Source organism: Ictalurus furcatus, chromosome 5 (genome assembly GCF_023375685.1).
Source record: "Ictalurus furcatus strain D&B chromosome 5, Billie_1.0, whole genome shotgun sequence".
In the NCBI taxonomy this organism is placed as follows: Eukaryota; Metazoa; Chordata; class Actinopteri; order Siluriformes; family Ictaluridae; genus Ictalurus; species Ictalurus furcatus.
In genome coordinates, this window is record NC_071259.1 from 17,954,417 (window position 1) to 17,969,032 (window position 14,616).

The window sequence follows — 14,616 nt, forward strand, 5'->3', positions numbered from 1 at the left end:
AAAAATATTTTTGAGGGTAATAAAAATAATAATAATAATAATAATTGGATAAGCATAAGTTAAATTCGGTGGAACCCGTGACACATTTTGTCCGCACCTGTGCCTGTCGGAACATTCCAGGCTGGTATTCATCCAGCCAATCGACGTGCCATACGAGTAGCGAGCCATCCATGGGGTGGATGCTAAAAAGCATGTCTGCTGCCCTGTTCCAGTCATTCAATAACACCTCCACCTGGTGATTCACTGCAGCTTTAGGGAGAGGAATTGAGGCTCCATCTTTGAATCTGGTCTCTCCTTTTTTGCTTTCAGGGCTTATAGTATTGCCCTCCTCATCATAGTCTGTATCATTGTAAAAAGGAAATACTTTATTTATATACAGAATTCCTAAATAATTGAAACAGCTAATTTGTCAAAAAAAAATTGTCATAATTAGTCAAGAGGCCTTCAAATGTTTAAAATGTGGTCAGAAACTACCATCATCAGCTTGGCTAGCCTGTGGTGGCTTCTGATGCTCCAAACTGCTCCTAAACTGCTGGAGGAACACCTCCATGGTGAGAGTCAGGTGCAGCTCTTTGTTGTTGAGCCAGTGAACGTTGAAGGGTCCACCAGGCTCCTCATCATCTGAACCGCTCAGAGATGATATGGAGGGCAGCAGAGGAATATCTGGAATAACACAGTCCATTTAAAGCAAACTGGTTTCTAATATCATTGAATGGATGTAAAATGAGTGCAGGTCGATAATGATTACATTCAATACAACTTTTTTTAACACATAAACATCAATATAAACACACGTACACAAGACAGACAGTATGGCATAATACCTGCAGATGATAATGGTCTAATAGAAAAAAAAATCAGTTACATACACTCATTGAGCACTATATTAGGAACATTTTACTAATACTGGGTAGGACCTCCGTTTGCTCTCAAAACAGCATCAATTAGTCATGGAAAGGATTCCACAAGATGTTGGAAACATTCCTTTAGATTATGGTCCATGCTGACAATTATTTTTTTCAGCTGCACTTTCATGCTGTGAATGAGATGACTTTTTTTTGTGACGTGCTGCATTATCAGGCTGGAATTAGCCACTTGAAGATATGCAAATTGTGGCCATGAAGGGATGCACATGGACAGCAACAATAGAGAAATAGTCTATGGCATTCGAGCGAAGATTGATTGGTATTAACGGGCCCAAAGTGTACAAAGAAAACATTTCCCACACCATTACACCACCTCCACCTGCCTGGACAGTTGACACATGGCAGATTAGGTCCATGGATTCATGCTGTTGGAGCCAAATTCTGATCATAGTGATCCTACCATCTGTGTGCCTCAGCAGAAATGGAGATTCATCAGAGCAGGCTACGTTTTTAACAGTTTTCAACTGTCCAGTTTTGGTGAGAGTGTACCCACTGCAACCTCAGCTTTCTGTTCTTGACTGACAGGAGTGGAACCTGATGTGGTCTTCTGCTGCTGTACTGCATCCGCCTCAAGGTTTGAAGTGTTGTGCCTTCTGAGATGCTTTTCTGCTCACCACAATTGTTCAGAGTGGTTATTGGAGTTACTGTAGCCTTTCTGTCAGCTCGAACCATTCTGGCCATTCTCTGTTGGCCTCTCTCATTAACAAGGCTTTTCTGTCCGCAGAACTGATGCTCACTGGATTATTTTTCTTTACTGTGCCATTCTGAGTAAACTCTAGAGACAGCCGTGTGTGAAAATCCCAGGAGATCAGCAGTTATAGAAACACACAAACCAGACTGTCCGTCACTAACAATCATGCCACAGTGAGATTCACTGAGATCACATTCACCCCCCCGCCCCAACCCCATTCTGCTGGTCGATGTGAACATTATCTGAAGCTGCATTATGCATTGAACTGCTGCCACATGATTGGCTGATTGGATAAATGCGTGAATGATTAGGTGCACGGGTGTTCCTAATAAAGTGCTCAATGAGTGTATATAATTATATGAGTCAACAAAGGTGGGACTGATCTAGTAACTTTTTTTCTGTTGCACTCTATTGTGATTGTAAACACAGCAAAAACCTTTGATCATTCTCAGTGCTTACAGTCAGCTGCCACTGAAAGTCTGTGTGGTTACAGTGGAAAAAAAACACATCTTAAACATGACAAGCAAGTTCCTCCCACACACTTGCATAACCTTTCCGGCGTTTGTCAAAAAGCATACTCGCCCAAACAGAACAGAGGAACAGAAATAAACATTGTTATGTAAACGACAGGCTGTGTAGATGGACAGGTTCAATGTCAAATTAACCAAATCTGTGTGTACAGAAAAGTGGATGGAGAAGAGATTACCTGTGGCTGGGTTGATGCTAGCAGCAATATGAAAGTGGCACAGTGCATTGGTGTGAGCGATGGTGGCTCTGTGGGTGTAATGCTTATTCTGCTGCTGAGGGAGAGGCCTTGCGTGAGCCATACCTCTGACTGGTCCCCGATTCAACTCTGCCAGGCTCATCTAGGCGCCATATAGAGAAAGGGTTACAACTTAAAAGATTTGCTACAAAGATTCCCGTTTGCCTCTACTTAATTTATAACAAGAAATGATTTAAGGAAAACCATTCATTACTTAATTACTAGTCATATCAATATACAGCCAGTTGCCATTTTAATGGGTGTATCAACAGTGTACCACGCATAATACACACAGACCACCACACCAATTCCAATGATGGTCCCTTTCCACTGACGAACAGGTTAAACAGGGGATTAGGGGCTGATGAGCATAGCAACAGTTATACAATTGTATGCCTAGTCGGACCTAATAAAATGGCCAATGAGTGTAGCTATAAGGTTCAGTGTGTGTATCTAATATACTCACAATTCAGTACATGATTATTAAATCATTTGTATTATGTGAATGTCATTTCATGTTTGCATTGCTGAACACTTGTATTTCAAGCCAGAAACTGTGGAATTTTATGAATTTCACTTTTATCCTTTTATTGTGATCTTTTTAAATCCATCCTTCCACTTTTCCCTTTAAAATTTTTGCAATACAACGTTCTGATATAAAGGTGTGATGTCTGCAATGGAAGTATGAAAGTGCATCAGAAGGCTGCAGACATGAAAGGGCATGAAACAAACTGCGCTGTGTTTCTGAAAGTCCACTTCATAATGTGTTTAGATCGGCCACATACATCCAATCCTCTACACAGGTTTCTTTCATCATGGTGGAACTGTCACTCACCTCGGGCAGGTTTCGATTTTGGCCTTTGTTATTGTAATGAGCCTTTTTTATGTTACTGGATTTGACTGCATCATTGGTGCTGCTGCTGTGATTTTGTCTTAGTCCAGAGAGCAGGCAGTCGCTGGGCAGCAGTGTTTCAGCCCACAGCCGACACACACTGTCTTTACAGCAGGTCAGTAACACACTACACACAGCACCTCTGGAAGCAGAGAAGACACTGTTTAAGTGACAATGACTTGCTTGTGTAACAGACTTGAGTTGGATAATATCGGACCCATGGTAACGTTAATCCCAAAAACTTTCATGCATATTCAGTCTTTAGATACAACTATAGACCTAATTAGTATTCACACAGTTGTGCAGGAAATCAGCACGCAAAAGGTAGAGCTTGCCTAAACCAGGCACTTCAGTTACACACAATTTTGTCCTAAGCACCTTTTTTTTTTTTTTTTAAATATTTGTTCGAGCAAGGAGCAGTATTAAATTCAGCGCCAATGACAGACAGTTTGATGTCACCACAATACGTCATGTTTAGTACATTGGCTTTACAACCCAATATACTTCCATTAGATCATTTCAATATTTCATTCAATCATCATGACATTAGTCTTTTTTTTTTTAAATTGTGTCTTGCTTTTTGTTACATCATATGACATTTGACAGCATTTTATTAAAAATGTAATTAAAAAAATTTTTTTTATAGTCTGAACCATGGGTGCCCACACTTTTTTGACTTGCGAGCTACTTTTAACATAACCAGTCAAAGAGATCTACCTACACTAAAAATGCGAAACATACTTATTTATATTTTTATTAATTTTATTTATATATATATATATATATATATATATATATATATATATATATATATATATATATATATATATATATATATATATATACACACACACACACACACACACACATACACTGAGTATACTTCAAATATATATACACTCACAAAATATGTTCATGTACCTTGCATAACTGCATGAGCCCTTATGGCACACTACAATTCAGTACATTTTTGGTCATTACCTTACTCTGATGACTTACACTGAATAGAATCAGCCAGGGTTGCACAGTCCGGACAGTGGCTGCTGTTAGCCAGCCTCAAGCAGGCCTCCAAATGATGATCAGTCATTGTGGAACGGTATTTGGACTTAATAATCTTCATGTGGGTAAAGGCTGACTCACATAAATAAATAGAGCCAAATAATACAGTCAAGGAGGTTGCACATTTCCTCATGTTTGGTTACTTTTCCCCTGTGAGTAAGTTCCAAAACTGTCCATGAGCCCTAGACTTCAGCTGAATGACGGTCTGTAGTTTCAAAATCTCATCCTCCACTTCAGACGAGTTCAGGTGAAACAGCGTTGCAATTTTCAATGCGAGTGAATCAACTTCAACATTGTCCCTAAATGGGTAGCACATGAATGTAGCGACTGGCTCCAGTAAAGCAAAGTCTTGAAAGCGTCTGTCAAACTCTGACCGACAGCTGTCAATCTGCTCCGTGTAGCGTGCAATGTTAAATTGCACACAAGCCTTCCGCTGCGTCTCCAGATCTGACCCAAGGTTTTGGAAGTTCCCAAAATCATGGCACTGCAGCTTTGAGGACAGAAGTTGCATTTTCTGTTTAAAGGCATTAACTGCGCTGATCATATTGACCATGGTTTTGTCTTTTCCTTGCAGCTCCAAATTAAGCTCATTTAACATGTTGGTCAGATCGGTTAAAAACCAAGTCCAGCAGCCACTGATCATCATTGAGTTGGGTGTATTCTGCATGTTTAACAGCAAAAAGAAACTCCCTTATCTCTGGACAGAGCTCTCGAAATCTCTGCGGGAATGTATCCCTACTAAGCCATCTCACGTCAGTGTGTAGCAGGAGCTCAGAGTGGTCGCAGTCTGCCTTCTCCAGATGCTCACGGAACAGCAGTCTTTGAAGTGATCTAGCACGTATAGAACAAGCGATCTTTGTTGCCACATCCATGATCTCTTTCATGTTTAGCGTTTTTGCGCATAAGGCTTGTTGGTGTATTATGCTGTGGTAATTAAGGAAGTCAGGGAAAGCATCATTTTCAATGCACTTGGCAATGAATCCATTTGCGCTGCCAACCATTGCAGGCGCACCATCCGTGGTGACTGATATCAATTTGCACACTGGGAGCTGGGTTTTGTCAATGAAGTCTTTAAAAGACTGAAAAATGTCCTCTCCCCGCATGTGTTCTTTCTTGGGCAGTATTGTTAACAGCTCTTCTTTTGCAGTCATATCTGTAAACACCATCTGAATAAAAACGCACAACTAGGCTGTATCACTTACGTCCGTAGACTCGTCCAATTGCAGTGAGAAACACTCGCAATCTGTGATGTCCTTCCAAAGCTGTTGTGTCAAATCCTCGGCCATGACTTCACAGCGCCGTGTAACTGTACTTCTTGATAGCTGGAGAGCTTTGATTGAAGATAATATTTCGGTTTTGTTTTTAAAGTCCCAAAACAACGAGTCAGCTGCGTCTACGAATGCGTCTTTTATCATCTCTCCGTCTTGGAACGACTTCTTGTGTTTAATGATGGAGTGACTCACGCGATGCTTCGGTGGCTGCCATAGCATTTGAAGTCAGTCGTGAGAAAAATGACTGCTGTCCAGACAACTGCGATTTTAGTTCCTTCACCTTTCTATTTCTCAGCTCGCTTTTCGGAGGGAAGTCAGTGTCATAGTTTTTATGAACAGTCCTAAAGTGCCGCTCCACATTTCCCTTTTTCCGGAATAGCAATGGTAGCTTGGCAGATCTTCGAAACGCACTTCGAATATGACATCGTGAACAAAAAAAAAAAAAAATCATCCTCCCATTCCGCATGGAAGTGATAAGTCTTCGGTTTCTTGCTTGATCCCGCTACCTCACTCATTTTGTACCCTTTCTTCAGTAGGAATAAATTGGAAAGTTAACTCAGTGATTTCGCTCGCTAGCTTTTAGCAGTAACTGGCGCGTTTGATCGCACACGCGTGGTGAGAGAAAAGATGAGATCTCAGACTGGCTGTCCTGTACGTCAACGCTAACATCTATTTTTTTTTTTGAATGGCGATCTACCCGCACTTCCTTCGCGATCCACCGGTCGATCGCGATCGACGTATCGGGCACCCCTGGTCTGGACGATATTGAGAAACTCCATCTCAGGGCCCTCTACTCAAAGAAAATCTGGCAACATCAGACGTATTAGGTTTTGGAATTAAGTCTCCGGCTAAACAAGTACAGCTTAACACTGGTGAGCTGTATACCAGTGTATACCAGTATACCTGTATACCAGTATACAGGACGCTGTTAAGAAATTAGCTTGTCTGGTTTTCAAATAGTGTTTTCAAACACAAAAGTAATTTGTGTGTTCTCCTTACAGTGTTACATTGTTATGCATTGTAAACTGCAACACATACTATAAAACATCATTTATCATGCACCACCAAAATAATGATGAAATGATTGCTTTCATGCTTTCAGGTCCAGATTTGTCACACATTAATTCGACATCATGTTTAGCAATACATGCAGTAAAACAGAGTAAAGATCAGATAGATTTCCTCGAAGGCGATAATTTGGAGTTATTAACATGGACCGTTTTATTGATATATTTTTACCTTTTTTAAATTATTATTATTAATATGGACTCGTAATTTGGAGATATTAACATGGAGCTTTTAATAAGATACTTAAGAACATTTGCAGATTGTTTGCATGTTGGTTAGGTTTCTTTTCTATAACATGGCATAACTATCTCAGATTTCCTCATTCAAAACACACCATCATATGCCTACTGCAGTTGTCTCTTCAGGTATTGGAAACCTTTGTTGGCCTCACCTGGGTGTGTACTTGCTGGTTTTCCTCCAGGAGAAGCCAGTGACCGAGCGTGGATGAGCTAAATAGATGAAGGAGAAGTCCGGCTTCCCTTGAGAGTTGAGTTCAGGTGGAGTGAACAGCTTTGTGGCATCAGACTGCCACTTGCTCGTGCTGTACCACACTTTAACCAAACAGTCATCCTGAGATCACACATGACCGCACTTATATTTCAACACAAACAAGATGTGTTGTATTTAAAGCCGCAAATCAGTTATAAACATAAACTAGTGCTGAAATGTATACAAACCTGCCCTGCCGTGGCAAAAAACTCTCCATCTGGACTAAACTTAATTAGGTGGACGGGTGAGGCAGTCCTGTGTGGAAAATAGGAACAAAATGAACCGTAGTAGCGCCACGATTACAGACACAAAGCAAATTAGATCTCAGCGTGATCATGTGCAAATTTCAAGTGCCTTGACTCATAAAAAAATCTTACTTGCACAGCCATATACACCTCCAAGAAGACAGAGGGTCACTACCCATCTCCTCTTCAGCACCAGCACAGAAATTCACACTGGACCATAACTGTAGGCAGCTTGATCCAGTCAAAAGGCTAGATCCTACACACAAACAATCAGGTAACAGAGAGTTGCAGAAATGGACACAACCTTAGGAGCAAGCACTGATCTGATTAACTTATATAGATACTCATGTACCTGTGGGGCTCCAGGCAATGTTGTGTGCTATAGACTGCAAAACAAACTGGCCTGTTTTTTGCCAGTGGTAGTTCAGTTTCTGTTGAGATACACAGTATGCGATTAAGATGATACAATACTAGTAAGTAATATAACTGGGATTCTGGTGGTGATAAATAAGCTCACCATCAGCATCTTTTCCTTTGGGCTCATCAGCACAGGCTCGAATATGCAAACAATGTTTCCATAGGATGCAGCAATCTGTGGATGACAAGATGAAATGGTCGCACTTTCAATAACAACAAACATTTACACAGCTTTGATCTCTGCAAATTCTGGGGTTTTAAGACATGTACACGGGTAAAAGAAAAAAAATCTAAGTGCTGACATACAGCTTTTGTTGCTTGATGGAAAATGGGTGTTGTTAATAGCTGATCCTCTTTGTTTGGCTCAGACCTGTAACTGTCTTCTACATTATCCTGAATGTTGCAAAACAGGTCCATAACCAAGCCTAAGTGTATATATGATACTTCTTAGCTAATCATCATGCTAGAATGAGTCACACGTCTCTTAAGCACAGAGACATATTTGGCTTATGTCTACTCTAAGCCATAATGGTGCATCATCCATTTATCATCAGTCGATCAGTAACTCCACCTAAAGTTGTAACATGCACCTGCAGATAAACCTTCCAACAATATTTCAATAAATGTGTGCAATATCGGAGTATAATCTTTTTGCTTGGATGAAAGATCTGCACAAAGCGTTACACCTACTGTCAGTTATTAGACAATGTACACTTCCTGTTTTGATGGAAGAACGTGATATCAGACATGTGATCATCTGCAGTCAAACCACAAGTAAGCTGCTATGAACGGTTTGATTTATAAAACAGTTCAATTTGGAGGAATTGAATTCCGCACAGTTTAGCTACAGACAGACAGTCGCGCCATGTCAACCTTGTGAACTCTGGCGCTGAAGTGTACACGACTATGTTGACCTCATTCTGAACTCAGTCACTGAATTGTACACCCCAATTCTGAACCTCTGGTCATTTGCACTACCATGGTAACTTGCCCATAAACCTCATTCTCAACCTTGCCTTTTTGCACATTACTGACTGAAAACTACCCCTTGTCATTTGCACTGAGCTGGTCTCTACTTTCTCTACCTCATACCTTTGCAAAAGTTTGGAGACGCTTGACTGAAATGTTTCTCACGATCTTAAAAATCTTTTGATCTGAAGGTGTATGATTAAATGTTTGAAATTGGTGATGTAGACAAAAATATAATTGTGCCAAAATATTTGTTTCTTTCATTAGAAAACTAACATTTTATTTACAAAAAATATATAAATATTTTGCACTTCTGGTTAGATGCTAACTACATTATTTCATTGGCTCTTTATTTATACTCTGCACAGTAACAATAAAGTTGAGACTAATCTAATCTAATTTCAGGTGTGATTGCTTGCTTCCACTGTGATTAAAATGAGATCAAATGCCCTTTTTAATAATTTCCCATATATTAAGCCTGCTTTCTAATGTGTGATTATGGTGGTCTTTTAAGATTGTTACTTGTCACACTGCACGAGATGATCCCAATAAAATCTTGGCGGAAGTCTGTGTGTTCATGTGAAAATCTGATGAATTCTATGAGATAACGTATTGTCAAAGTCAGATTACACGATGACGATCCTCTAATGATAGACCTGCGATCTCAACTCACGGCCAAAGAATTCTTTTATGATGCAATTGTTTTTGTCTGCAACAGCAAAACTGGGCCAGAAATCATACGGTGCAAATCAGAGCTAAAAACTATAAGAAGTTAAAGCATGCACAGTATTATTTTTCTTTTCAGAAATTATACACTGACAAAAATAAACCCTGACATTTGTGGCTTCAGTTCGCAAATATCAAACTGGAAGAAAAGATGAGACACAGGAAAACCCATAACTCTTACCTGTCCTTGTTGAGAACAGTCCACACACGCAACTTGGATGTTCCCATGCTTGGCACCTGGGATGATCTGAAGCCTCTCAAAGTCACTTCCCAAGATTACAATGTCACAGCCAGAGGCATAGGCCTACCATACAAACCAATACGACATAAATATGTACTTCAAGCACAAAAGCACACATTTATTGCAAAACTACATGTTATCAATGATCAAAACAAAAAAAAACTGATTAGTGAGTGAAAACTATTTTTAAAATTATTATTTTAAAAAAAGTGTATTGTATTGTATTATTCCTCTATTCATCATTTACAATTTATTTTCATATTTCTTCTCATTTTATCCATTCCAGCATATTTAGGCATATCTCATCACTGCTTATATCAGGGGTTTGAAAACTTTTTGGTCAAATAACCGCAAATGACCATTATGAATCTTTCTGTACATTTCACCATTGCATCACTAAAACTGGCAGAGAAACAAAAAACTATTATGAGCCAACATCAGTGTATTGTGAAGGCAGTTTCCAGCTTGTCCCTTTCAGACATCCTAAAAAGCAGAAGTAAATACAATGTGGTTGACACTGACTACATTTACATGGACAGCAGTAATCTAATTATTGACCTTATTCTGAATAAGACAATATTGTGATTAAGGTGTATACATGAGTTGCTTTTAGAATACTCCTTTCATGTTCCCGTTTTACATGCTATAGAACATAGATCGATTAACAGCACACGTCATTACGTCTGACATTCCCTCCAGAATTTCACATATCAACATACAGTTCGTATTTGTTATGGTACTGTATACGGTTTTGAGTGTTTCATTTTTAATTTTATGAAAGCTTCAAGTGCAGCTAATTATTTGTCATGCTATACGTGCAAACAGACAGCTGTTTGAAGCCATGGGCTGTGTCCGAAACCGTGTACTTACCTACTATATAGCAGCTGAAATACATGTATTTCTCATATTATATACTGTGGTAGGTAAGTACGTGGTTTCGGATTCAGCCGTGCTCTTCTGTTTGCCGTAAAACGGTAGAGCGCTGCCGTGTGTGTACGTGTCCTGTCACAAAATGCAGTGAAAACTCCCACACGACATTAATAGTGTGATTAAGGTGTGTACATGTCTGTAATACACTTCGATAATGCGACTAAAAGAGGAATACTCCATGTCTCAATTCCATTTGTGTTTACTTCGAGTATGACTTTAGCTGGATTAACATAATCAATAATCGCTGTTTACATGCTATTTTCTTAATCAGAGTATTGTCTTAATCAGGTTAATATCGGATTATTGCTGTCCGTGTAAACATGATTTCCATCCATGCAGGCAACTTAACACAGCTCAAAGAGTGAATAATGGGAATGGAGTCATGTCCAATGATTCTGGACTCATGGGTGCATTTTTTCGCGAGGCGTGTGGCTTTCTTACCGTGAACGGCATGTTGTTTATGCTTCCTACAGAGAAACAATTGTCTCCGGGGTTGACGGCCCCTGTGAGTACTTGGTGTAGATTCATTCTCAGCGCACCTAAACTTCAATTTCCATCCTCAGAACATCTGATACTCTACAGAAACCCATGCAGTGTCATGAACACTGTAACGCCCACATGTTGGTCACTGATATTCACCTACAAGATAAAATGCAAGGATCAATAAACAGTCAGAGGAGACAAAGCAACAATACATAAATCTTTTTTAAAATCTGTTATCCTGGTAAAATGCATGCTTCAGCACTGATACCTTTTAATTATAAATGTTTGAGATAAATGCATTAATACCACCATTTGTGAAACTTAGAAGCCACTATAATCGTTGCTAAACTGCCTGCTCGAAATTTAAAGGAAAAATACACTATGAACAACTTGCATATCCAATCCCTCCAGGATTTCACGATCGCAGAAACGAACATGATCAAGAAAACTGATATTCGGAGGAGTTCGCATTTCTAAATTACCGTGGATTTTGAGCAGATTTGGGCCGAGACCCGACATCGTAACGCGCGTTCGGCCAGAGACCTCTTCGATTCACGTGTGTTGAACATGAGTACAGCTAAAAGGTCTCATTTACCAAACATCGCTGCGAAAGACCGCGCAAAACTATTTCATGCAATTGCAATTTTGTCAATTCAAGTAGTTTTCCGTTAAAAAAAATTAACAATTGCAACTCCACAAAATGCATCGCAAAATGCCGCAGCATTTGTGTCAAGTATTTTTGGCCGCAAAAAAAAAACAACCAAAAAAAAAAAAAAAACCACTGAGAACTCCTGCTTATCGATCTTCAGAATTAACATGTGATCTTCACTAGAATCCAAGATTGAATTTACAATGAAATTCAGAGTTGACTTTTTTTCCCTTTTTTTAGTGTAAACTTTAACATTACCATTTTGATGAACCGTTTCTGACCTTACCCACAATGCCATTTTCCTACCTACTGATCGTGGTACCAGAAAGGTTTAGCTTCATTTTTACCTAAAGAGAGCGATGCAGCAGCGCTTTACTCCTTTCGCTCTCTCTCGCCACCTCACCTCTACACTGTGCTCAAAACAGAGCAGGTTCCAAACTTCAACTTTTTTCTCACTATAAATAAGTGTGACATGCCACACTTGCTCCTGTTTTTTTTTTTAGGACCTAGCAGTGAAACCTGACTGTTGTTTCTTTTGTTTGAGATTAACGCTGGTGTAACTGTGCCAGAAATAACCCCCTATCACATCATCGTGGCGCACAACCACTAACTCTCAAAGGAGTTAAATATTTTTTTAAAATACAGCACCAAACAAACAAATTAGTACCAAAATCGCTAATCAAATCACAAATACTTCAATATAAACTTATTTAAAACGTTTCACGCTGGAGGTTTTCTTTAATACAAACACTTCTGCAATACACCAGAGTTACCAGACCAGCTCAAATAAAACACATATGTTTTATGTATTATGGCTCAGTCCCGAGAGGATACACATAAAACACGCAGTGCCCTAGCCGACATATAGCACGTATTACTTCCTATCCTGCATATATAGTGAGAAGGAAGACATTTAAAACACAGCCTTTCAACTGGCCGCAAGGGAAGTTCCGCGCGCTGCCTCACGTGATCACGTGACCAATACGTGGAGGTTCTGACTGTTGTAGCATAACCGCTAAATCATCTATCCTGAAATGCTCAATGCAACGCATAATAAAACGCCCCATTGCTCTGGTTAACTGTTAGCGACACAAGCATTAGCTAACTTCACAAAAACTATTTATAAAAAAAAAGCATTTGTCAATTTCTCACTAAATTAATGAGCTGTTAACTAACTAGCTAGCAGGCTAGTGCGCTAAGGCAAGCTAGCTGTCAATGTCTACGCATCATGAATAGACATGTAGTGCTAACTATCTGAGTGAATACCGGCTAGCGACTATATAACTGCCGAGCTTATCAACAACAGCTAATGCGGCCGTGTGTGTAATTTACACAGTACTCACTGGTTTGCTTTAAGGTAGAGAGTTAGCCGGTTGAAGTATGTCAGCTACTAGTTTCTACAGAACTACTGTGTTGTTTCAGAGCTAACTCCGCGAGTTCAGGAACACTACACACAGTGCTATAACCCAGCCTGAAGCCCGGTTCTGCGGTGTCCTGCTAGCATTCACCTGAGCCGCTTGTGGAAATGTTATCATGGTGTGTTGCTAACGTTAGCACCACACACTTCTGACCAAAAACACACTTTGCTGCGAACCATACAGTAGATGACGTTATCAAGCTCCTCACAAAGCGTTACACTGGTGTAAAGATGTTTAGAAGTTACCACACAGGTCCTACCTCATGAGTTCTCTGGAAAAACAGATCATGTTTAACAGGAATACATTTCTCCCCCCCCCCCCATTATAGGACTGCCATACTCGCTTATTCGCGTTAGTGTAGAAGCTGAGCTCCACTTGTGGACAAAATGTTTGGTAAGGGCTTTCCAGCGCGGTGCATTGTGGTCGCTGTAGTTCCTGAACGTAGTGCATGGACGAGCTACCGAGTGCGCGCTGAACACTTTAGCCGTGGTTTCGTGCATGTCTTTTTTTTTTTTTTTAAAGGGAGATTGAACAAGGAAGTAATTCTTCTACAACTGTTCTTGTTGTCCACATACTCATTTCGGATGATATCATGTGACAAAGGAGAATAAATTCCTCTGAGTTTCTGTACAGTCCCCTCCGAAAATATTGGAACAGCAAGGCCAAGTCTTTGTTTTTGTGTTTTTGGCTACACGTTGAAAACATCTGGGTTTGAGATCAATGAGACAATAGATCACAATTTCAGCTTTCAGTTCCTAATATTTACATCTAGATGTGTTAAACAACTTAAAACATGGCACCATTGATGCCAGACCACCTAATTTTTAGGTGAGCAAAAGAAATAGGAACAGACTGTCTCAGAGTAAACACTTGCTATAGGGTGCACGACATGTTCACCTCACACTGCCAGGGTTGGTGGTTCGATTCCAGCCTTTGGCCTGTGTGTGCGGAGTTTGCATGTTCTCCCCGTGCTGTGGGAGTTTCCTCCGGGTACTCTGGTTTTCTCCCCCAGTCTAAAGACATGCATGGTAGGCTGATTGACAGTCCAAAGTGTTCGTAGTGTATGAATGGGTGTGTATATGTGTGTGTGACTGTGCACTGCGATGGATTTGCACCTTGTCCATGGTGTAACCTGCCTTGTGCCCTATGCTCACTGGGATAGGCTCCAGGTTGCTGATGAGACCCTGAAGGATAAGCGGTATAGAAGATAGATGGATGGATGGCTGGAACACTTATTATATATATTTAGTTGCATATCCCTTGCTTGCAATCGCTGCATCAAGCCGATGACACGCTGACATCACCAAACTGCTACATTCTTCTTTTGTGATGCTTTTCCTGGCTTGTACCACAGCTTCTGTCAATTTTTGGTTCAGGTT

The 14,616-nt window shown here is 40.1% G+C and overlaps 1 protein-coding gene across 4 annotated transcripts in view; it reads right to left on the bottom strand.

The window, feature by feature from the left end:
- Window positions 1–13,630, bottom strand: part of dmxl1 (Dmx-like 1) — a 41,246-nt gene extending 27,616 nt beyond the window's left edge. For 3 of the 4 annotated variants that reach the window (XM_053624982.1, XM_053624983.1, XM_053624980.1), the window contains exons 1-12: window positions 13,497–13,630; window positions 11,129–11,326; window positions 9,698–9,820; window positions 7,922–7,996; window positions 7,757–7,835; window positions 7,537–7,660; window positions 7,348–7,414; window positions 7,062–7,240; window positions 3,216–3,414; window positions 2,324–2,483; window positions 475–663; window positions 98–339 (exon numbers count right to left, since the gene is read on the bottom strand). In XM_053624982.1, the coding sequence (XP_053480957.1) occupies window positions 98–339; window positions 475–663; window positions 2,324–2,483; window positions 3,216–3,414; window positions 7,062–7,240; window positions 7,348–7,414; window positions 7,537–7,660; window positions 7,757–7,835; window positions 7,922–7,996; window positions 9,698–9,820; window positions 11,129–11,215 (1,524 nt within the window). In that variant the 5' untranslated portion in view covers window positions 11,216–11,326; window positions 13,497–13,630. Of the gene's footprint in view, window positions 1–97; window positions 340–474; window positions 664–2,323; window positions 2,484–3,215; window positions 3,415–7,061; window positions 7,241–7,347; window positions 7,415–7,536; window positions 7,661–7,756; window positions 7,836–7,921; window positions 7,997–9,697; window positions 9,821–11,128; window positions 11,327–13,162; window positions 13,452–13,496 lie in introns of those variants that run through there. The other variant, XM_053624981.1, reaches the window with a different exon arrangement.
- Between the last annotated feature and the right edge of the window lie 986 nt (window positions 13,631–14,616).